Genomic DNA, 23,165 nt, shown 5'->3' with positions numbered 1-23,165 from the left:
GTGAATATTTAGACAGCATATTTTGCCCTGCAGCAGGTCGGATGGACATAACTTAATTGGCGCAGGCTTAACTTGATGCTAAACAACAAAATAGCACCTGAGAAAGTCTGTAAAATAAAAGAAAATGACACAGAGCTCACCGGAAAACCTCTTGCAGATGCTTTCAATAAATATTTTACAAACGTCAACAGAACCGCGACTTTTAATGAGCTTCCGAATTTTCCGCGCAATTCAAGTTCGATGTTTCTGACTCCGGTCAATGAAACAGAGATTACAAGTATAATTTTAAACCTAAGAAATAGTGGTGGCAAAGACGTTGAGGGTTTTCAAATAAAACCAATAAACTTCGTTGCCCACCTTCTTGCTCCATGTCTAGTGCATATATTTAATCTATGTTTTGAGCAGGCCATATTTCCGCATAGAATGCAGGTTGCTCGAGTAAGTGTACTGTATAAAAAAGGTGACAAGAGTGATATGGGAAATTACCGTCCCATATCAATACTTCCCATCTTTTCCAAAGCTTTAGAAAAGGCAATTTTAAAACGAATGACAACTTTTGAAGGAAAACATAAGCTGCTAGCCAACTCCCAGTTCGGTTTTTGCAAAGGATTCAGCACAGAACTTGCACTTGTGACCCAAAAAGAATACATCTTAAGCAGGCTGGAAGAAGGAAAGCTAGTTTTGGGCTTGTATGTCGACCTCTCTAAAGCTTTCGACACTATCAATCATGCAGTGCTGATAAGGAAGCTGGAACATTACGGCTTTCGTGGAAAAGCCTTATCGATTCTTACCTAAAACACCATACCCAAACAGTAGCCATAGATGATTCTTTGTCCGAACCACTTCAAGTTTTCTAAGGTGTACCACAAGGGAGTATTCTTGTATGTGAACAATGTGTACAACATAGCCCCACCCGCTGTATGTATAAACTATGCAGATGACACAAGTATTTTTTTACAGGAGAATCGAGCAATCAGATAATAGCTGCAGCCAATGTAGCGTTAATGAAGCTTGATGAATGGACACAAAAAATAGCCTGAGGATAAACGCTGCTAAAACAAAAGCGGTTATGTTTCATAGTAGAAACAAAAACATCGATACACAAAATGAAATTTTACTACGCTCAACTGTCATAGAGATTGTGCCTAGCTTTAAGACTTTGGGCGTCATTTTTCAAGACACAATGTCATGGGATGTGCACGTCGATTCTATTGCAAAAAAGTTTTCACAAATAGTTGTATAGTTTCTCGAAATCGTCATGTATTCCCTCGCCACATTTTAATGTTAATTTACAATAGCCTTTTCTCCTCTAGACTGAACTATTGTCGTTTGATATGGGCATCAACTACTAAATCCAACATTGAAAGGTTGCTCATTTTGCAAAAAACGTTTTTAAGAGCTGTAGAAAATGTTCCAGTGCACTCTCATTTGCGTGTGTTATTCACAAAGTATAGCGTTATTCCAGCTACAAACTATTACGAATACCGGCTTTGCAAACTCTTCAAACAAGATGCTAAATATAATAATGGTTTTATTCAGGAAATAGCTAAACTACAAAGAAATCTAGAGACTTACAATACATGCCATTTCGAGCCATGGAAGGTTAAAACAAGCAGAACAACATACGGCCTTCAAATGTTGCAGAACAAACTTTTTGCAGAACAAATGTTGCAGAACAAACAGTTTAGAAGCTCGAAATATACAAATTGAGAAAATTACGTTCAAGACATTGCGCGAGTTTCTCAAATTGTAGTACACATTTTTTTTTTTTTGCATGAGAAATGTAGTTGTATGTAATGCCACTTTCCAGTTATCATGTATGCACCTTGTATTCTTTCATGCACTGTTCCCGCGATTTCTTTTGTTATGACATAGGTGCTATTTATCTCCACTGAGTACTGCCAATGCAAGGGGGCCTGCGGCCCTGTCAAGCTGGCTACTGGCAGATTTTTCTGCAGGCCTCCTACATCATGTGTAGTGATGTAAAGAAAGTTCTAAATGTAAATGTAAATGTATTAGAATCAATCGTTTCCGCTCTCCTCACCTGTCATCACACAGGCATGCTGGCTTGAAACACCTTCTCAAGCCTGTCAGGCCAATCTCTCTCTCTCTCTCTCTCCTTAGTCTTGAGTGCGAAGGGAGCGTGTTCTGTTGAGACCGAAGCATGCCTTGGCACTGACGGGTGACTGACTGCACGAGCAGTCGCCACGCGAGCAATTCGCGGGCTGTACCCCTCGCTGCATCCCCAAAATTGTGCGACCGACGATGGTTCGGGTTTTTCGATTTCGTGGTGTACTCTAGCGAAGCGCGAGCGTGGCTGGCACTGGAATCTACTACGAGAGGCTTTTCGCGAAGGAACAGCGCCTTTGAGTGTGTTTATTTCGCATATCCGTGACGTGTGCGGTGCCTTGAGCCTGCTTGCTGCGTGGAGGCAGGAAGGGAAGGAATAACAGTGGCGTTTGATTGTGTGTATCACCAGCTTCGAAGTCCCATTAAAGCAGCTACGGTAGATTGCTTGTGCCTGTTGAAAATTGGACAGTGCAGCATTCGTTTGTCTTTCAGATCTGTTATGGGGGAAAACAAATAAGCTATTCATTTCTTCTTCACAATTTGCTGTGGATTTAGCTTTTTGGATATCTTCCTCGACTCGTGCGTAAGTGTTTTTTCTTTTTTGCCTGGCTCGTGTTTGCTCCTACGGCCGTATTTGGGCAGCTTCTTGTGAAGATTGGATGCGGTAGCATGACCTCATTCCACACTGCAGCCGGCTGATCTAATGTCTTAAGCCTTCATCTCTTAGCCATCTACGCAACTCAGTTTAGTTTTGAAAAATTTGGCCACCGTCTATTTTTTTACTCTTTTGCACTTTTTCCTGTAGAGCTCCGTTATTGCGCATTCGTGCTCCAAAGATATCGCTGTCCTTCTGATCGATCATTCGTTCGTGGCTGACAACGCACGGGCACTGCAACGTCAACGCATAATTCACACCGTCTTTGGGGGCAGAAAAGTGGATATGTAAATTCTGTCGCTCGATGTGGAAGGGGTACCATTGCGTCTTTCTCTCTATCTCTCTTCATCATGCAAGGTCTACATCATGATGAGGTGTTTCTTCTCGCCCCAAGAATTAATGCACGCACGTTGCGCGTGTCTGGCATGGCCTTGTCTTTCACGCTCAGAGCGGGCGCTCCTCCCGCGTGGAAACATTCGCGGAGCGAGCGCTTCTTCTGCGCTGTAGAATGGGAAGAATGTGCAGGGCGCATTAGTTGTCTCCGCATTATTAGCGACATGCGCCACATGCTTGCCCGTTTCCCGAGGGCCTTCTACCTTCCAATGTGGGAAATGTTGGTCGCCAACGTATACGTTGCATGCGTATCCGATGCTATGGCTTCTTCAAGACCCCCATAGCTCTCGCAGCCGTGGTGTCTCAGCGCTATGTGGTACGGGGCAAAGCGTATGCGCAGCAACGGTGCGGTCTTCGTGCCACGGACGGGAAACACATATGCGAAGCGGCGTTTTCGTCAGCGCGCGTGGAGGTGGCACTTTCTGGTGTTCGAGGAGTGAACGTCCCTCGTTTCTTGTCATACGGCTCGAGATGGGCGTCGAAACACTGCACATGCAGCTCCGGCTGGGCAAGCTGGGAAATAGACGCCAGGAGTCTGTTACATGAAGCTGCCAGCTTCGAGAATAGATCCAACTTCACCACATTCGCTGCGCATTCGCCGCTTGTGCGGAGACTGTGATAGACCGCGTGGAAACCGGGCTACGTATATTCCTCGCTGATCCACCACTAAACATGCTTAGTTATGTGCAAACCTTTTGACAAGGGCCTAATTTGAGCCGCGTGCGTTGTAAGATATTCCGAACTGTTATACGCTTAAAAAACCTGACCATTGTGTTGTACTCTGCTAAACCAAATGAAAGGGAAGGTCGTTGACAGAGTTGCCTTTCCCGGAGGTTTGCAGTTGTGTCTTGAGCTCTTTATTGATCCCTTCCAGCCGTAAGTATTGCTAAGCATCCGCTGAAACAGACTGCACTTGCCGGCAGTGTATGTAGTGGCAGTGGTCGGGACAAATCAGTGGTCAAATCGTTTTGTTGCCCTTTGGAAGAAATCGATTTGGAAGGAATCTGTCGTCCTTTAAAATGACCATCGTGGGTTTATCTGTGGTCGGTCCTATTGATGCATGGCAGAGGAGCCAATGTGCCCATAATTAGGAGGTGCTCAAAGACGGAATAATTGGGGACTTCGGTGGTCGACCCTTGACCGCACGGGTCTCCTCATGTTTGCTTCTGTATACATTTATCTTCAGTGAACAAATGTGGCAGCGATGTCGTTATTGGCGGTGGTAAGTGGATCGGTACGCTTTTGAACGTCTGATTTATGTAATGATATACAGTACTGTATAATCTCACTGTCATCACTTTTCGTGCTCATTGTGTCTCTCCCTGTACATTAAACTTAAACTTCCAGTCTTGTTCATTCAGCGCAACTACACAATTTTAGTTCAGTGGCACTCGATCCTGGAACAAAGCTTCTTTGCTTCCTTTTGATTTCGAATTAAATCACTCTGAAGCGGGCCGTTTTCTTCATACTCTTGTATAATTTGACGTGGGGAGCGCTTTCGCGCTCACACAAATTGTGATTTCGTTTTGCGGCTCTTGTACGCAAAACTGCAAACATTCGAAATTTCAAAATTATTTGAAACGAATCGAATATGGTGTCAAGTTCTCGAATAACCTTCGAATAATTGAAACAAAAGTTGGATAATTCACGACGTATAGTTTTCTTCTCCGGCTGTCTCAAAAAGCAGGCCCACTCCGACGCCACACAGCATGCTGCCCCGATCGGCTTCGCGGCAAGGGGAAGGTTCGGCATCACATGCACGGTCCATTTGTGTGGCGGCGTTCATGATGCTCATACACTAAAGCATGGCATCCGATATTTGGCGATGCGGCAGAGCTGGGGCAGATTGAGCAAACCCTGCCCTGATGCCCCATCTCGACATCTATTACCCATACATATAGCTCTCGCCCCCTCTTATCTACTGAGATGTGGTGCTGTAGTTTATTCGCTACTGTCACCAGTAGCAAAAAAGGTCATTTTCTCATTCGTATGACATGAGGGTCACAGAGAGAATACACTGACTTTGTGTTGCGTACCCATCAGTGGAGATCAATATTGCGTCTTTTGACATCCATTGCTATAATTACAGAAGTTGTAGCTTCGTACCGCAGCACCTTCCGCTAGCACTTAGCGGCTTGGCGCGATTATTCTCTTTGCACGAACGTTCACGCATGTACCGAATATTCGTAAAGATATTCGTATTCGATACGGTTTTGCAAAAAGTGCTATTCGCACACCCCTGTGTACCAATGATTTCTCTTAGACGGTACCTGCCGTGCAGCATATACGCGATAAATATATTTGTTCTACGGGGCAGTTCAAGCCATGGAAAAGCTTGCCGTCGCTACGCCTCAAAGGTGATTCGTTTTTATTGTTCAAGCACAGCCCACCTTTCGTTTTCCACATGTTGCACCGCGCGTCCTCATGTCCCCAAACATCTCGGCTCGAACTACTTCCCTATCTGCGAAGAAAAAAGAGTGAGCTGTAGTGGGACAATCGGAACCACCAAGAAAGGAACGAGTTCGTCGAAAGCACTGTTTATGTGCGCGTGCACGCTGTGTCCAACTTGGTGCATGGCCTCGGGATTTCATGGGACATTTTTATTGCATGCCTCTCAGCTCTTCTCCGCACTATCCGAGTTTTCCTTTTCCCAAGCAGTTTTGTCTGTCCAACTTTCTGTAGCTTGCTGTCACAACCAAGAAACTGCAGATTGCTTTTCGGCTTATACAACCAATCTGACTATCGTACCTTCTGGAGCCGGTCGTGTGGGAAGGGTGTGCACTGCAGCATCTCAGGCGCCCACAAGGTATGCATGTAGGGGCGGTCCTGGGTGGTGGCTTGTGGCATTGAGATTGCTTAAATATCAGCCCAGCCCAGCGGACATTCCGCGCGGGCTCGTGCGAACACTGAGCAAGGCGGCAGCGACACAGTGACAGACATCCCGCACCGCGTTTTCACGTATAGATTGATAGACGATGTATGCCACCGTTTTGCAGTACATTGTCACCGTCTGCGTTTTTCGTGCGCGAGTAGGCCGAGTGTCTCCTTTTCGCACCACACGCCCGTGACTTCTCGCCCTGCCGATAGGATAGTGTCCACTTCATTGACGCCCGAGTCATTGCCTTTTCCCCCGTTTTTTTTTTTTTTTTACGCTCGCTTTTCTGGCAGCCGAAGTGGTTAGGCTTCGCTGTAGTTGGCGAAGTCTGCTTGGTTTTTGTCGTTATTAACGCGTAGCACGCTCCCGCGTTCGACTCTCATCTTCATCTATATTTATTTATTTTGCTGTTTCCTTTCTTCCTTGTTTCTCCTGAGGGGTGCTTCATTTCCAAATGTCACTATTACATAGATCATGTGTGCATCATGTGTAAGTCCCGTAGTCATTTTCCTGCCAAAAGGCTCGGAAGTTCCTCTCTTGACTGCAGGAAAAGCCACAAGCAATGAACCACTGTTCGTTTTGTTGACATTAATCTCCTGCGCTGTTGCTTAAAATGTATATCACTGGCATATTGAAATTTCCACGTTTTATTGCAATATAAAGCCCCACTGTTGCGGCATGGTAACTAAGAAAACATGTACTGGAATAAATACGCCGCTAGCCGCAATCGTTGTTGTTTTTTTCGCTTTACGGAACCATGGTTTGCAAGCTTGATTTTCTTGGCACAATTTTGAACGAACGTCCCCAACTTAGGAGCCAGTGCGTTAGCCGATGTAGCGGCGCAAGGTTATCATGTGGACGGTTCGGCTCCTTCTTTTCTGTCTTATTCTCCCGCTATTTTGTACGCACGCTTAGTCCGCCGTCGTTTACGAAGCCAGGAATTGCTCGCGGCCTCTACCGCGTCGCCATTAGACTACAGTCATTAGTGGAGTGAGTTTATTCAGAAGACCGAAGTCCTAAAGAGGCTAGCGTTATGCCTGCGGAGACGGTGCATCCTGCTGCTGACATAGACGCGGTGACCAGAACGCGAGGTGGCTGGCTGCTTTTAACGCGGGCACGCCTAGTTCGGAATCTGAGTGTGAGTCACGGGAAACTTGACACACCGCCGGGATTTCAGAATTGAACAGAGGCTGGCTCTTGATAATTCCTGTCGCGCTCTTCCTCCCTCCTTCCAATCTCTTTTTCTGCCTTTTTTTATTGCTTCTTTCGAACGCGGGCAGCATCATCGGCAGCAAAAGCGAACAAGAAACGGCATCGCCAAGCGACGCGGCTGGGCCTCTCAGCGCGACATCGTTGGCGGCGGAGACCTGCGCAAGGCAAGGCCGTGGCGAGCATGCCTCGAAGAACACTCAGTTGAGTGCCGACCTCCATCTTTTGTCTATGAGCGCGCAGCCGCCTCGAACGACTTTTTGTCTCTGCGGTGCTGCAAAGAGGTGTGCGTGCGCGTAGCTGATTGCAAAACGTGTTCGTAGTGATGGTGGCAGCAGCAGCAGTCCTTGAGCGCTCCTTTCCAGGATCCGTTTCGTGCAACCCGCTGCCACTGTGTACGTGCATGCCTTCGCCACCGCTGCCAACGCTGGTCGCACACTCGTGCTGTCCTCGAGTGACGCAGCGCGCTCAAAGACGGTCAACAAGGAGTACCGCCTCTGCCCGCTTGCTGGCGGTCGTGGAAGCAGTTGCACCATGAATGGCTGACGTGAGACGTGCCACTAGAGTGTCGGCGCCTAGGACGTTCCCGGCACGTACGGGAGACGGCAGTTGTCGAGGTATACGGATGTGCTTTGTAACGGTATCGGTCCCGAAATGTCCTGGTGAAAGTGCTTTGCTGAGACGTGTACGAGTCTTCAGTGGTTGCTCCTGGTATCCCCTCTGCAGCAGCGGCCGATACTGATACTTGACCCGTGCTCCTTGTCCTCTGGAACCTGTCTAGGGACCCGTGATGTAAGAACTGCACCGTCAGCTGTCACTGCCCATGGGAAGAAAATTTAACTACCTAGCCTCGGCCTGAGCACCACTTCTGCTTTGTGGGCTTTCGGTTCTCCCCAGATTCACTTGTGCTACGCGGCCGCCGTCCATTGGGAGGTTTTCTGCAAGATTAGGGTGCCTTGTGCTGACCCTTGCCCATTGCGCATATTTGCCTATCCATCTTGACGTTCCTATTCCTAACTCTTCTAGGGTAGAGCAGGATTGCAGAAGACACCTCCAGAAGACCACTGCTCGTCTGTCGCCGTTGAGAGTTCCAACCAGCGAGCCTGAACGCAGTGCGCACACGCAAGCGCCTCCAGGAGCTCTTCGACACCGAGCGGCGCCGACTGCGTAGCCCCAGCCCGAGGCCTATGAGCCCCTTGGGCTCGAGCATCATCAGGACCCACAGCCCGACGTGCACGATGGCTTCGCCCTCCCTGCCCCCGTGCTCCCCCGTGGGTCCCGGAAAGACGTACTATTGGGAGGACAGTGCGGCCCCGCTATATATGGCTGACTATCCGACATCCCTCAAAATAATGCCTCGCCTTCATTTAAGTTTCAGGGCCCCAAATGGAAGCATTTTGCGGGGAAACGTTGTGCAACTGGATGCTCAAGGGTTCTAACAACGACGTCGTAGAGGGCACGGTTTTCAGAGGGAAGATTTTCGGCGTTTAAGTTAGCGAAATGTAAGTCCGCCTATTTCCACTCTCCGCATTTGCGAACCAGCCGTAGCAGCTTTTAACACAGAGGTGTAAAAGCTATATTATGAAGGTCGAAAATAAGATTTGGAAGCTGAAGTGAACCGAAGATTCTGTTTGTCTCCCTTGTTTGAGGGATGCACGATTTCCCTCTAGCAAGGTATACGGCTTTCAGAAACAAGTTTCCCGGCTTCGTTCTGCTCCATTTCGGTGTGCGCAATTTGGTCGTGTTTCGAAAGCCTGTGGTATCGACGGAGGAGGTTGAGGCACACGCGCTTCCATTTTTGTAGAAACTGAAAGGGCCCCTCCCACGTGACCGGAGTGCGCGCGCGACAAGCGCCCACGCATCTCCGTGCGGACCATTTGTAAACACGGCCTCGCCGCGGGCTCTGTTCGTAGGACGCTTCTACATAGGCTCGCGCCACTCTTGGTGCAGTTCGTAATGAATGGACCTGCGCAAATATCATAGATGAGGACTTTGGCGTGTGCGTGTGAGCATGCATTTGAATCTGTGTGTGTACTAATAAGGACACTCTGATATTAGCGACGTTGGCGTCTCTTGGCCACAATTTTTCGCAAATTTGTTTGACCCAGCGCGTTTGCGTTCGTGTCATGAGTTTCTGCCGTTGAACGCTTTGCGAAGGAGTCCTCCCCGCAGTGGCATGGCGCGATTATATAGGCAGTAGAGGTTTATCTGAGTAGGTCTTGAGGCGCAACGTCTGGCATATCTGGAGGGGTGATTTCAGGCGCCTAGTATAGCTTGCATTGCTTCAAGTGTGCTGACGCGTTCAATATCACTGTTGCACGTCGCACGACGCACGACTGTTACACATTCGTGTGACCCTTTATCTCCTTTGCACTCCTCTTCAATGGGGGCCGTATCTAATTGTCGGTGCAGATATATAACTGTGCTTGCGTGCGACTGGAGTGCAGCTTTCTTTTAGGCCTTGAGTGGCATTGCGATTGGCACAGATATGTCTTCTACGTACCTTGTATGGGGCGTAGGGATCTCCTATGCGGCGGCATTTTTATCTACTTGGGCATTAGTCAAGGCGCTATCGATACTCTAAGGATGCCTACTTCACTATTGCCTCACTTCGTTTTTTATAGCGATCATTCAAGTGGGGCTTTTGGGTGGAGACTGTGCGTTTGCGTTATGAGCAAACAGTGCTAAAGAAAGACAAAAGAAAAGTGAAAGGTAAAAAACACAGCGCAACTTTGAGACAGGCTGTGGTGTCTGTCCTTTCTATGTGCCTGTCACATATTTGCGCTGTGTTTTTTAGCTGTCATGAATTGCCATCTAGCCCGATCAGCCACACGTGCAAGACCAAAAAAATACCGGGCACGGCGCCCTGCCATTTTGGTCTTTCATCCAGTGTTTTGCTGACATTGTACCTACTTCTCCCGTACAAGTTCACTGCGATGCATTCGACAGAGGGTCGATGTCCGGATTGGTTCTGCAGGCTGGCGGTGAGGAGAATACTTGTCCTGTCATTGTGTTGCTGTCTGCCTAACCTCTTCGCATTTTTCCTTGCATAGACATAAATGTAATTTCCCTTGAACTCGTTTTAGAGATACCACCTGTGTGTGGGAAAATCCTCGAAACAGTCCCTGAGAAAGGCAACAGCGTTACCACTGCAGTAAGACATGGCATAGTCGGCTGTGTGCTGCTGTTGCGCGCCACCTGTTTGGGGGAAGGGGGGGGGGAGCGACTAAATTATACGAGCGTACCATATATTTGAGGCTCCTTTCGTCCGTTCAGTTCTTGCGGATTAGTAAAGGGTTCCTTGATCGAAACAGGCCGTAAACTCATTCAGTGCAGTGAGAGTAATGGTTTGGAATGTTGCGGCCTTCGAAGCTTTTCTTTTGTGCATGGCCATGTGATGTGCCGTCCGGTCGCTCATGTCCGTGGTATAATGAAACTCCCTTCAGAATACTTGTTGTCATTACTTCCTTGAATATCTCTCAGGCACACGGTTTACGTGTGAGTGACCCACCTGCTCAGAACAGCATCGACGGTGCAGAGCCTCAAGCTCAATCAGAGGCAGAGCTGTCATTTGTAAATGCCTCTTGCCGCGTCGTATAGCGAGCGCGCGTTCACCGCTCGGAGGTCGCTGTATGCAGTCTCACGAGCAGATTGTCATGCGCCTGCCCGGGTCATCAGCCACACCGAATTCACAAATTGCTCCCTGCAGGCGCCCTACATTCGGGCTAAAACACGGCGTATTAAACGCGGACACGCTCCGGCGCTTTCTTCGCGCCTAGGAAACGGCCGCCCGCACGCGAGTGTATTTTTGCAGCTTCCGTGCGCTGCTCCCTCCACACGCACACACGCTCTTCTGCCTCGGGGCTCCCCACTAGGAGGAAAGAACGACCAGAGGGAGGGGTAAGGAGAGTTGCCTTGTTCCTGACTGCGGGATCGTGGTGCCGGTGCAACAAGGGGAAGTGTAGAGAGAGAAATGGGAGGAAACGGAGCGTTGTCTCTGCATGGACAGCTCATGTACGCAGATTGCTAATGTGAAGCGTACTTTGTTTTCACTTGTACCGCGTCAAGGAGGAGGTAGCTGCGTTAGATTAGGGTTTGTTGCTGTAATTGTGCCGCTGGAAGTGCACGGGTGCCGTGAGGGGAAACGTTTCAGGAGGTGCGCCTTATATAGTATATGTATTGATAATTGAGCAAACTTCGGTGAGTCCTTGATCGCTTGATCGGTGAGTCCTTGATCGCTATTTTGGGCTTCATGTCTATAAGTAATTTTATCCTCAAGAACATGCCAAATCATTTCACGCCACTTCGAACATTCTCTGTCAAACAGGTGGCCCCGATATTTAATGCAAATGATGGATCTGGGGGGGGTCCCACTCCGATGGCCCCTCTATTGGCACATATACAACAGATCAAACTATGGCCATAAATTGCGGCGATGCGCTCCCACAGTTGCCATGTGATATAGTGTGGTCACGTGGTAACTGCTTTGGTCAATTTGACCTTCATTGCAAACAGAAACGTCCTTGACAAAGGTAAGTAGTAAGAGGTAACGCTGTTAAAAGGATCACAAGGCGCTTTCGCGTCTACTCTTCGGAGGAAGCTTAAGCGTCCTCCTAATTTTGGTGTATCTTGCAATGCTGTGGGATGCGTCTCTGGTGGGAACCAGGCTAGTTATGGTACATAGGGCCAGTTGTGCACATGCGCCGTTACCATGGCAACCGGGGAGGAGGAGTGGTCGTGCGGCGCCTTTCCTCAAAATGCAACTTTCAATTTTCAGTTTTCTCTTCTTTCCCTCCCTCCTTTATTTCTTCCTTTACGGGGCGGGCGGTTCTGGTGTCCGGAGAGGGTTACTGTCCAGGGGGCCTATTCTCGACAATTCGCCATTTTGTTAAAATTGTGACGTAGGCGTGACGTAACCATCAAGGCGGTGCCAGGACACGTAAGCACAGAAGGAGGTTACGAAATGTGAAGAATAAAACAAAAAAAAAGGATAAACACAGATGATGTCGTCTGCTACTGTTGGCACCAAGTGCAAAAAAGATCGACGTTCCGGGAGCGTCATTATAGTCATTCTGCTGCGAGGCCGTCTTAAATGGCACTCACTGTGCACCAGCTGTAAACAGGATCAAACGGTGCGTGCACACAGACCATAGCGGCCTTGGTGAGAGCACGCACATGCAGCGACTGGCGCGCACTTTCACTGGCAGAGTAATGCTTGCCCTTGGCCACTGGGCCTTGCAAAGTGCCATGGTCGAAAAACGAAAAGAGCACATTAAGTAACGTCTTGGCCGCTGGAAACGATTTTCGCTCCATGGCCCCAGCATCGAACCGTTGTATATAAGTGGTTCTGGTGACAAAAAATGCCGATGATTTCGACAGCTTCGTGATGCGCTAAAAAACAACGCTCATCCAACAACTAGAGGCGTTTCACAATCAGCAATGAAATAAACGCAACTCAATATTTTTGTAGAGTTGCTACTGCATTAGCAGGGTGGCTGAGACTGAACTCGTGAGCAGTGTGTTCGTTTTGGCAGTCGTCTGCTGTCGTCTTCTGCTACGAAGCACCAGTGGCGAGCATGCAGCCTCCGTGTGCGAGCGTGGCCCACAGTAAGCAGCGTGGTGTATACACCGCGTTGCAGTGCAGAGCAACTTGAGGCCATGCTCTGTTTTATGGAGGAGCATGCCGGTCTGGGCCGCAGGGCCAGCGAGGCGATGCTGGCAGAAACACGCCAGCGCCTTTGGGTGCAGCTCGCGGCCGAGCTGAACGAGCTGGGGCCGGTAACGCGCTCGCGGGAAAGCTGGAATTGCATCTCGCAGCAGCGGATGAGGAAACTGTGAACTGCAGGCTCGCTAGTCGGTGCCGAACATAGGTGCGCTAATCTGCTTTTGGAGCGCGGCATGGCACGGTTACACTTTCACTATCACGTGTGTGCTCTTCGGTGCCCGCGAGTTTTGCCCATTCGTCCAGTTAGGAGCGCCTGTGCAAAGGCCAGTGTACTGCTGTGCACTTGTGCTTACCCAGTGCAACATGTGCAGACGCGCCGAACTTCGTCGCACGCTCTGGTGGCTTCTAAACAACTAATGCTGCAATACATGGCTTTCAACACGAGGCCCGTTAAGAGACACACAGTTGAAAACTGGACATATGGAATACCTTACTCTGTCTAATCCAGCAGGGCAACCTATACATTTGGCATATTAGGTTGCAAGCTATTTGTCCTAGATTTTGTCAAGGAATAGTCGGGCCTCTTGGAATGCTTTTAACTCTCCCGCCTCACTTCCCCTTTAGGTATGAGAGCCATATCATTTTATTCATGCAGAACTACAGGCGGCGGGCTGCCGAACCCGGAGGCAGTGCTGAGCCCAAGTGACGCCCGAATTCTGGGAATCGTTGGCGAAGACTGCTCCGTGGGGTGCAGGTCTCCGGCCGTATTCGGCATGGCACCAGCAGCTGCAGTTTCACCGGTGAGTAACTATGAAAGAATTTTCTCACCTTGCAATAAGAATTGTCAGCACCTTTCCACAGCAAGTGGTTGCTGCTAACAGGCAGGAGCTGAAATCGCTAGGCAACTCTGCAAGCGCATTACAGAATGATGCAAGCATGCATGCTGGCCGTGCATAAAATGACATGGCTTTTGTTCCCTTATCACCATGGTACATTCGTAACATCCTTCTTAAAATATGCCACAGCAAAAGATGTCTCAAAAAGAATGAAGCTGGAATCAAAAATATATAAAATCTTTTTTATTCAAAATTAAATATAGCATGGCACATCGTCGAAAGCATAACCAGAAATCAATGCTTTGGTTGCCGCTGAAGTATGACTGAAATGTGAGTATTCATCTTATGCACTCGCAGGCACCCAGCCCAGCGCCACAGGCGTCACAAGTCGTGGACGAGCATGACTATTGCTCAGTACAAGGTTTGTCATGCACTTCAGTAGACAACAGCTTTCTAAGCATGGTGCAGGTGACAGTTACAAGCATGGTGAGACATAGTGTTTAAGCATTGTTACAGGAAATGTGATCATAACTATCACACTGTCAGTTGGCTAATATATCTGCGGATTTACACTGACCAAACTTGTATTTTTCTGTAAAACACCTCTGTTTTTGCAGTCGTAGCATTACTTTTATGCATTTATTGCCAAATTGTGTTGTATACATGGCACCACATTTCAATGTATGCTACCTGAAATGGAAAAAGGTGTACAACCCAAAAATGCTCCTGCAGTAAAGTGAGGCATAAGACAATGCAACAGAAATGTGATGCATGTTCCAAGGCAGAAGTGTCTTGTGATTTCACCACAGGAAAACACACTGAAATTACACATATGCAGAGAACGAGGACCAGCCACGTGCGTTAGCTACACCACCCACCAACACAACAAGCTGCACCGCACCAGCAAGGTGGCCCAATCAGGTGGCTGCAGCTGTATGCACTTCCACCTCGCCAGCAAGACCACCCAGGCAGTGTCCAACAAAGGCACAACGGGATCGCCGCCCTAATAGAACAACAAGGGCGCCTGGCCACAACAAAGGACCAGCAGCTCCGGCAGATGACGACAGTCCTGGCACTCATTAGGGCCCGCCTGTCAGGGGTAAAATATTAAAGGCTATGTTTGTTCAGTGTTTCCCTCAGGACGGTGTTGAAGAACGTTTGTTGTCTTTGCAAAAAAAAGATTGAAAGCCTACAGGTCCGCCAGGTCAATGCCATTGAGCAGCTGGTGCAGGCCCTGCACAACATTAACAACACACTGCAGGGCCAAAACCAGGTGCCCTGCGAGAATGGTGGCTATCCATAAAATGAGTTCAGAGGAACAGAACAGAGCACGACCTTGGCAGTCAGAGCAGTGTAGTGAGAAAATCTATGATAGGCCGTGCAGCCTACTGTAAGGAGAGGAATTTTTGGATGCTCATCTTTGAGAAACAGGTTAAATACCGGTCACAGCGGCCGCGTTTCGATGGAGGCAAAATGCCGAAGATACCCATGAGCTGTGCAATGTCGGTGCATGATCAGGAACCCTAGGCGGTCAAAATTAATACAGAGACCTCTGCTACTGTGCCTCTTTCTCTCTTCCTGCTTTCATTTCATCCTCCATCCCTTAGCCCACAGCACTGTTGAGGTGACCTCCCAGAAGGGGAATAGTTACTGTGCCTTTCCTTTCTATGAAAAACAAATTTCATAGCTACAGGTGTTAAAAACATAATTCATGTCATATATGACAGGAGGCAGTCCTCAAAGGATAACAATGAATGGTCTGAAGCGGAAAAAGAAAAGGAGGGAGCAGTGGCACATTAAGATGCTATATCAACCGTTGCACTGCTCTGACATTTTGATAACATGCTGAGCATGCATGGTGATAAAGCCAGTCAGGTGGCAACTCAATCTACAGTACAATGTGTAGCAGAGGTGTTGGCAATGTAGAAATGTGCCCTTAGGTTATAACCACGAACTTAATGGTGACACTACTGTGCCATACAGAGGTTGTGCATGTCACCAACAGAAGTAAAAAAATTTCACGTTAACATACAAGCAAAATGTAGCCAACGCCTCAATACAGCAAGTGAGGTTTGCATAAGTGCAGCCAAGGCACTCCAATTGCTTAAAATTGGCAATGAGAGTGTTTGGAAGCAGCGCAATGGTGGCAAATGCAACATGGAATATGAGGGCCACAATGGCTGCTTTTCATGACATTGTGTTCATCGTGTGTTCATCAAAAACACCTATGCCCGTAACATCATTTCCTTCAATGAACAAGTAATTGTGTATACATGTCTTTCCGAGGTCATACTGCACATGTAATGCAATTCGACTGTGGAGCACAGGTTGGCAACTCTTTAGAACTCTGTACATCTCTGATATAACGTGTATTGCCCGTGACAGTAATGCGGAAACGGAATGAGATGTAAGGCTGCTCATTAAGGATGTGTAAAAACTACGATTCTCATGTGAAGCACATCAAAGTTCCTAGCATCAAGCCTTGGGAAGTGAAACAAGTTGCAGCATGGCATAGTTGACCTCTGTAGCTAGACTGTGCTGGCTTGGTGTGCAGTCAAGAAACTGGCACAGCCAGCTGTTGTCATTACAATAAGGACAACATGTTCACAATAGCAGGCAAAAAAAATCGCAGAGCACCGTTACTAAGCGCAGCAAAATAAAGCAGTGTGCTATGCTGGTGGCTATATCGCTTCACATGTTGCAGCTAGAAAGAGAGGTGCGTGGCAGCCTTGTCAGGGTGACAACAAATCTTTGCGCGCAACACACAAAAAAGCAACAAGGACTTGGCTTCACGACAAACAGCTTGTTGGAAAATTATTTCATTCCCCACTGGGTACAAGCTTACTTGTCATAGAAAGCAATGCGTCATAGCTAACGGTGCACCCCCTAATCTGTTGATGCTACATTGGGTGTGTCACAAGGATTGGTTTTAGCAGTGCTGCATTTATTTAACTTTGTTAACAATCTTACCGAAGAGACCTCCTCTAATATATGCCATTATGCCGACGTCCATGTTACTCACAGATGTATCTGCAATTCAGGCGATGTTGACATTTCGCAAAATGATTTCAATTCTATGCCATCACACTCCGATAAACGGGACATGTGCCTAAACACAAAGAAGTACCGTAAAAACCGGACTATAGGTCGGACCGGAATATAGGTCGACCCCCTAACTAACCAATTCTAAAAATGAAAAAGATCTTTTTTCAATGGGAAAAGTACCGAAAGACATCCTTACTTTGAAACAAATGTAACTCGAGAGGTTGCACAATGGTGACAGTATTTAATTTCATTTAAATGCTGCTTGTATGTACACCCGGAAAATTTTTTAACAATATCGCGCACCAATCGGCTCGCGTGTTTGTTTCTGACACAGGCAAGTACGGCGCCGTAGAGCAAAGCCCTCCTCTTCATGAATCGCCGCAACCAGGATGGCGAGCCTTTGAATTGCGCCCTCGTGAGTCTAGAGGCACGCGCGATCTCTGCCGCTTTCACGCGGATGCATTCGGCAGTCACAGGCAGCGATCTTGCTCGCAGCGCAACGTTTCCTTCCTATTCTCGATACACTACGGTCTGCCCACGAAATGATGTTTTCTTCTGGTTGCTGTAAGTTGTAATACGCAGCTTCTGCCTCCGCCAGTACTGAATGCTCTTTTCGGATACTCCGAATTCGCGCTGTGCCGCCAGGTTCCCGTGAGCTTCCTCGTACTCAATCGTGTTTTTATTGAAGGCGACGGTAAATTGCCGTTAACTTCCGCTTTGCATCTACTGAAATGCAAAATGGCGGCACTGCTGCTGATAGCGATGGTGATGGAGGCTGTTGACTTCAGCCACCCATTGTTGCAAGACTTCCGCATTTTTTCCGCCAATGACCGGTATATAAGACGGGGGTCGACTTTTCACCATGGTTTTTTGAAAAAAAGTTCGACCTATATTCCAATTTTTACGGTACTTTTATATGCGCTTCACATGCAAGAAACATTTTCTGCTGTAGCACTATATTGCTGCCAATTGCCTTCACTGTGCTGATTATTTTAAGTAATTAGGCTTATATTTCTCATCCTGCCTCTCCAATTAACCCTGTCCTTTGCCAGATGCAGTGCCACAGCTGGCAAAAGACAGGGTTAATAAGGGAGACACTAGAGAGGCCTCTGCCCTGCATGGAACAAACATATAGACCACTCAACTAACATGCTATATTAAACTCCTTCAAATGCAGCTTAACAACTGCTTCATGGACCCTCAAAGAGGCGTTTTACCTTACAAATGTAAGCCTCATTTTAGAATATACCCATCCAAACTGAGACGCACATACGCACAACTGAAATAAGAAGCTATAATGCAACCAGAACTGCAGTGCACATTTTGTCACTGTCTACTATAATTTCAGCTTAAACATAACTATTAAAAGTGAGCCTGGATGCAAACCCTTGGGCAATGTGGCTGTAGCTATATGAAGTAAGTAGCTATATGCATGGATAGATCAATGATCGAATGAATGAAGGCTGCAAGAAATGCTACATATCAATGTTATACTAAGTTCGTGACTAGATAAAAGCACACTGAACATTTCCTTTCCTGTCTTGTGCAAGCACTTCTCTATCGGATGAAATTGCACTCTCGGGGAGATACCGTTGCCACCTTGCATCTTGTGTACTGTGCGCGCCTTGTGACCTGCTGCGATGCTGATGGCCAGGGAGGTAACGTAATGCTCAAGTAAAACACAACACACACAACAGAGGCTCCATACTGGGGGCACTGAGGACAGGAAAAAAGTTATGTTCTTTTGCAGACGGATGGTGAATGCACAGACTGCTCTCTTGGCATGCTGCATACATACTGACACTACACGGCACAGCATACAAACAAGTCCTGAAGAAAGCATTAACATACAGCCCACATTTCACAGAGTGTAGGATAGGCGGGATGCAAGGTCACACACATGGCCACAGTTTGCTCCAGTGGCGGACGACGCCCACCTCATTTAACACTGCAATGCTGGCAGGTGCAAGGGCGGCGACCACTGCCACAATGTCGACTATGCAGGACTTTGCCAAATGCTACACATGCCACTGTGAAGAACACTGTGCATAGTAGCAGCTTTTCACAACACTGCAACACCACACATAACTTCACACATGAAGCACACAGCTTGAAGCAGCACACCATAGACTGCGTTTGTACAGCACCACTGAAGCTGAATTCCTTGCGGCGCACATCCTCTTGATGAAGCCAATGCAGTGAGAAGCAAAGGCTTCCTGCCTCGGGGGAGAAATACTGCGAAGACAGCGTTCTGTGCTCACAGACACAATGAAGTATGTTTAAACAGAGCACATGCTGTAGCGCAAATATATTAAATAAATAACTGGAACTGAGTTTTCAGAAAAACTTAAAAATAAACAGTGCAACATACTTCTAGCCGTATGAAACAAAGTATGCAATAATGCCAGTACTTGCTTGCAGGGTGGCTGGTGCAGGCGAGGTGGCTGTTGCTGTCAAGGCAGCTGTTTGCTGGACATACGTGTCTACAGGCGAGGCTGGCACACAAATGTCTGCAGCAGCTGGTCACGCTTATGTCTACCTGCCTGGTATAGAGCAGGAAAGGCACCGTTGTCATCACAGAGGTCTGTGTCATCATCAGAGTCATCGTTGTCAGGGGGGTCAAGTTGATACAGTCGTGAATATATGCACACATTGGGTAACACTGCACAAGCTGCAACAATCTTCGCTGCGGCCTCTGGTTCGTAGTGCAGTGCGCGGTACCGTTGTAGACACCTGAACCGCCTCTTCAGGACGCCAATCGTGTGCTCGACAACAGACCTCAGTGATGAATGTGCACTGTTGAACCTGGCAGCAGGACTGCCAGGAGCGTGACATCCTGGAATAGATGTGACCAACCATGGCTGCAGTGAGTAGGCGCCATCACCTGCAGGCCAATGAAGACTGACATTTTTCAAAATGCTGCGCTAATAGTGCAGCATCTGCAATTTGGGTGCATGAATTATTCAGTCCATTATTTATTTCATCATTTATTACTTTTCTCCCCTCATTGCAAAGGCCTCTATTTATGATACAATAATTATTGCTATTTAATGTTATCAGCCATGATACAGGCAATTTGACAGCCTGTAAGTTTGCTGTATACAAATGACGACATGTACCTGTAGACATATCGGCTTTGAAGGAGGGCCTCAGCTATATCTGATCTCACATTTTCTGAGCTACAGCATAAAGAAATATCCCTTATTTTTCCACCCTCTCGGTTTACAAGTAAAAGCAAATCTGCATGTTGCGATATTTATGTTATGACATAGTTGTGATGCTACTGCATATTGCATTGCTCACCCGTGAAGGAACATGGACAAATATCTTATTTTTTACTCACTCGATGTGCAGAAATAAGCAGGTCTGCATCCTGTAGTATTTGTTATTATGTTGTTATTATGTATCAATGTTATGTTATAAATACCTTGAAGGAAAGCCTCAACTCTTCCTGACCTCCGATTTCCTTACCGATTGTAGTTTCACTAATGCAACACCTTCGTTGACACCACTGCTGACATGTGGAAACCCTGGATTTGCATTAATTTGAAAGCAAATTGCCTCAACAATGTGTTCACTGTACAGTTGCTTAACCAGCTACATGCAACTGTTGTCTGAGAACTACTGGCTGGATTTAGATTTGTTCAGTGCAACTATTTCGCCCTTGTGCCAGAATTCACATACCTAGTAGACATTCCCCAGATTGGAGAACATTGTGATTGCACAGTGCATGATGCACCGGTGATGCCCGCCACACGAAGTAATCATGCACAGACCCTGGGAATGTAGCGTCAAGTGCCCTGATGCAAAGATGGGCATCACACACCTTTGAATAAACATCAAAAAATATTTATGTATTGTTTTACCCGCCCAATTTACAAGTGTGAGCCTATCTTCGTACTGTGATATTTATGATGTGGCGTAGGTGTATATCTTGTGTTGCAATTAAACAACTTCAGCCGCCGTCTGTGTTGTTGTTAGCAGATTTTTTTTTTACCTTATGCCATAGTTTTTGCGAGCAAAGACATGCACCAAAACACTGACTTTCCTCCATTGCATTATCATCGAGCCGCCGCGGTGGCTGAGTGGTTATGGCGCTCGGCTGCCGGCCCGAAAGACGCGGGTTCGATCCCGGCCGCGGCGGTCGAATTTCGATGGAGGCGAAATTCTAGAGGCTGTGTGGTGTGCGATGTCAGTGCACGTAAAAAAACCCCAGGTGGTCGAAATTTCCGGAGCCCTTCACTACGGCGTCTCTCATAGCCTGAGTCGCTTTGGGACGTTAAACCCCCCATAAACCTAAACCAAAGCATTATCATCTGCACACTGGTACAGTATGTCGCACAACAGAGCATACTAAGATCATAAAACCAAACTGATTGATTGTGATGCTTGACACTGATGAGAAAAAAAGAGGCTCCAACACTCATTGCACTGAGCACTCGGAATCTAATTTCTCAGTGAAGTGGGAACACCCGCATCACCCACGACAAACTGTCGTAAAACAATGAAGATAACATTGCACATGACATGAACAGTGCAAACAAGCTCACACTGTGTAATCCTTGTTCAAGAGCACCTTGTTTGTGCAACTCCCATTACTCCAGCAATGAACGCTGTTCTGTCAGTAATGTGCAGTTGCAGGGCTGACAGGAACAAATACATGGGCATGCAATGAGCTATGTGTGCAAGTGCCAGTCTACTACCTCTTTTGTTTCTACCTTTCAGTGTCATGTTACCAGAATATACGAACTTAGACGCAGCAAAATACAGAAAATCACAAAGGCTGTACTCCAGGCAGTTTGGAGGCTCTATGCATTGTTTCTTTTCCCGAAGGCACGATTGTGCCATTTTTTTCTGCTTTCCTTTACAGGCACAAATGTTGACCCACTTTCTCCAGCAGACCATTTTCCCTTTAGTCTAATAAAACGTACAGGTAAGCATGCCGCAAACGAGTGCCGACGACGGCATGTTTCTGGTTACAGGAGACCAAAGGTCATGCACTGGAGAGCACTGCTACAAAGCTGATTGTTAACGTTCTTACCACCATGACATTCAAGGCATAGTACCCCTTGCGGCAGAAGTATGCCGATCTGTTGACCTCGTCAGATGGTGCGGCTATGCAGACAAGTGTCCCATCGATGAAGTCAACACATCCCGTGAATCTACTGTCCAGCAGCTCGAAGCCTTCGCGCGCGGTCGCCAGTTCAGGCGGAGAGCATGGGAAGGAGATCCACTCGTGCCCCAGGCAGTTCAAAATAGCGTCGGTGACTGCGTGGATGCAGCGACTCACACTCGGCTGACTAACTGCTAAGTGTTCATCGCTTGCGATCATGCCCTGAAAACTGCCTGTGGCGTAAAACCGGAGCACACACAGCACCTGCTGCTCCACGGTGACCACAGTTGCTGTGTTGACACGCTGCGTCTCCAGATCTTCCCGCAACTAGTCACACAGCCACCTCACCAAGTCCTTTGTCAGGCGAAAATGTTGCCTGAACAAGTCGTCGGGCATCTTGAAAGCGTCTCAATGCTCACAATAATGCCTGTCCGACAGCACTCCTAGCCAGTCCGATACGACGAGTAATGCCGGAAACAAAGCCATCATCCGAACTTCTAGCGAACTTCTAGCTAGTCCGAACGTCGTCGTTGTTGCCTCAAATACGATGGCACATACCGTCGCACGTTGCCTCCACGTGTTCGTCGTCGTAAAAGGGACGGTGCCCTGATGATGCTGTAGTAACGTCTGCAAGGTGTTTGAAGAAGAAAAGTACGTAGAGACCTCCTGAGGCTATAAATTTTTACCCTTCTTTGTATCGGTCCTTCGAACGAATAGTTACTATATAAGTGCCTTTGAAAAGCCGTTTCAAAGTTTTCTGCATTCAAAACAAGATTTACCTTGCGATAATTCATCACTTAAAATAAATTGGTGCCAAACTGCGGAGTCAGATATATAAATCAGCGTTGTATCCGCCCTTTTCTCATTAGCGTAATCCAACCATATCGCGGCCGTACCAAATTATGGCGGCCAAACGCGTTTTTTCAGCATGGCAGCATTTCTTGTGCGCCACTAAACGTCATTTTGACTTCACTGAATTATGCTTGCGTATCGCGTGATTCACGTGACATTCCTCCAGCCAATCACATTCTAGGAAGCAACCCTTTACAGTGCGAATTTTCTCAAAAATTGCTAAAACGAGCCAAGTGTTTTCTTCCATGCCAGCTGTAGCTTGGTTTCCCCTCCACAGACATATTTACCAACCCGGCACCAAATATAACTGCTAAAAATCAGTCTTCAAGGACACATCATTTTGACGTCACAGCAGAAAGCGATTTCGAAGCCTGACCGTTTCGCGCCACAAATTTGAAACTCCTGACTTGCATATGATCGCCCTCTGAGCCAATCGGAGAGACAATATGGCG

At 47.4% G+C, this 23,165-nt stretch overlaps 1 protein-coding gene across 5 annotated transcripts in view; it reads left to right on the top strand.

The window, feature by feature from the left end:
• LOC144115516 (uncharacterized) overlaps positions 1-20,693 on the top strand; it is a 30,212-nt gene extending 9,519 nt beyond the window's left edge. Inside the window, exons 3-6 of one of the 5 annotated variants that reach the window (XM_077649929.1) lie at positions 13,523-13,667; positions 14,061-14,124; positions 14,542-14,795; positions 19,170-20,693. In XM_077649929.1, the coding sequence (XP_077506055.1) occupies positions 13,523-13,667; positions 14,061-14,124; positions 14,542-14,786 (454 nt within the window). In that variant the 3' untranslated portion in view covers positions 14,787-14,795; positions 19,170-20,693. Of the gene's footprint in view, positions 1-10,056; positions 10,187-13,522; positions 13,668-14,060; positions 14,125-14,512; positions 14,843-19,169 lie in introns of those variants that run through there. The other 4 variants (XM_077649928.1, XR_013311416.1, XM_077649930.1 and 1 more) reach the window with 4 other exon arrangements.
• The last annotated feature ends 2,472 nt before the right edge of the window (positions 20,694-23,165 follow it).

This window comes from Amblyomma americanum, chromosome 1 (genome assembly GCF_052857255.1).
Source record: "Amblyomma americanum isolate KBUSLIRL-KWMA chromosome 1, ASM5285725v1, whole genome shotgun sequence".
NCBI classification, from domain to species: Eukaryota; Metazoa; Arthropoda; class Arachnida; order Ixodida; family Ixodidae; genus Amblyomma; species Amblyomma americanum.
The sequence above is the reverse complement of the archived record's forward strand: the minus strand, read 5'-3'. Positions and strand labels throughout refer to the sequence as shown.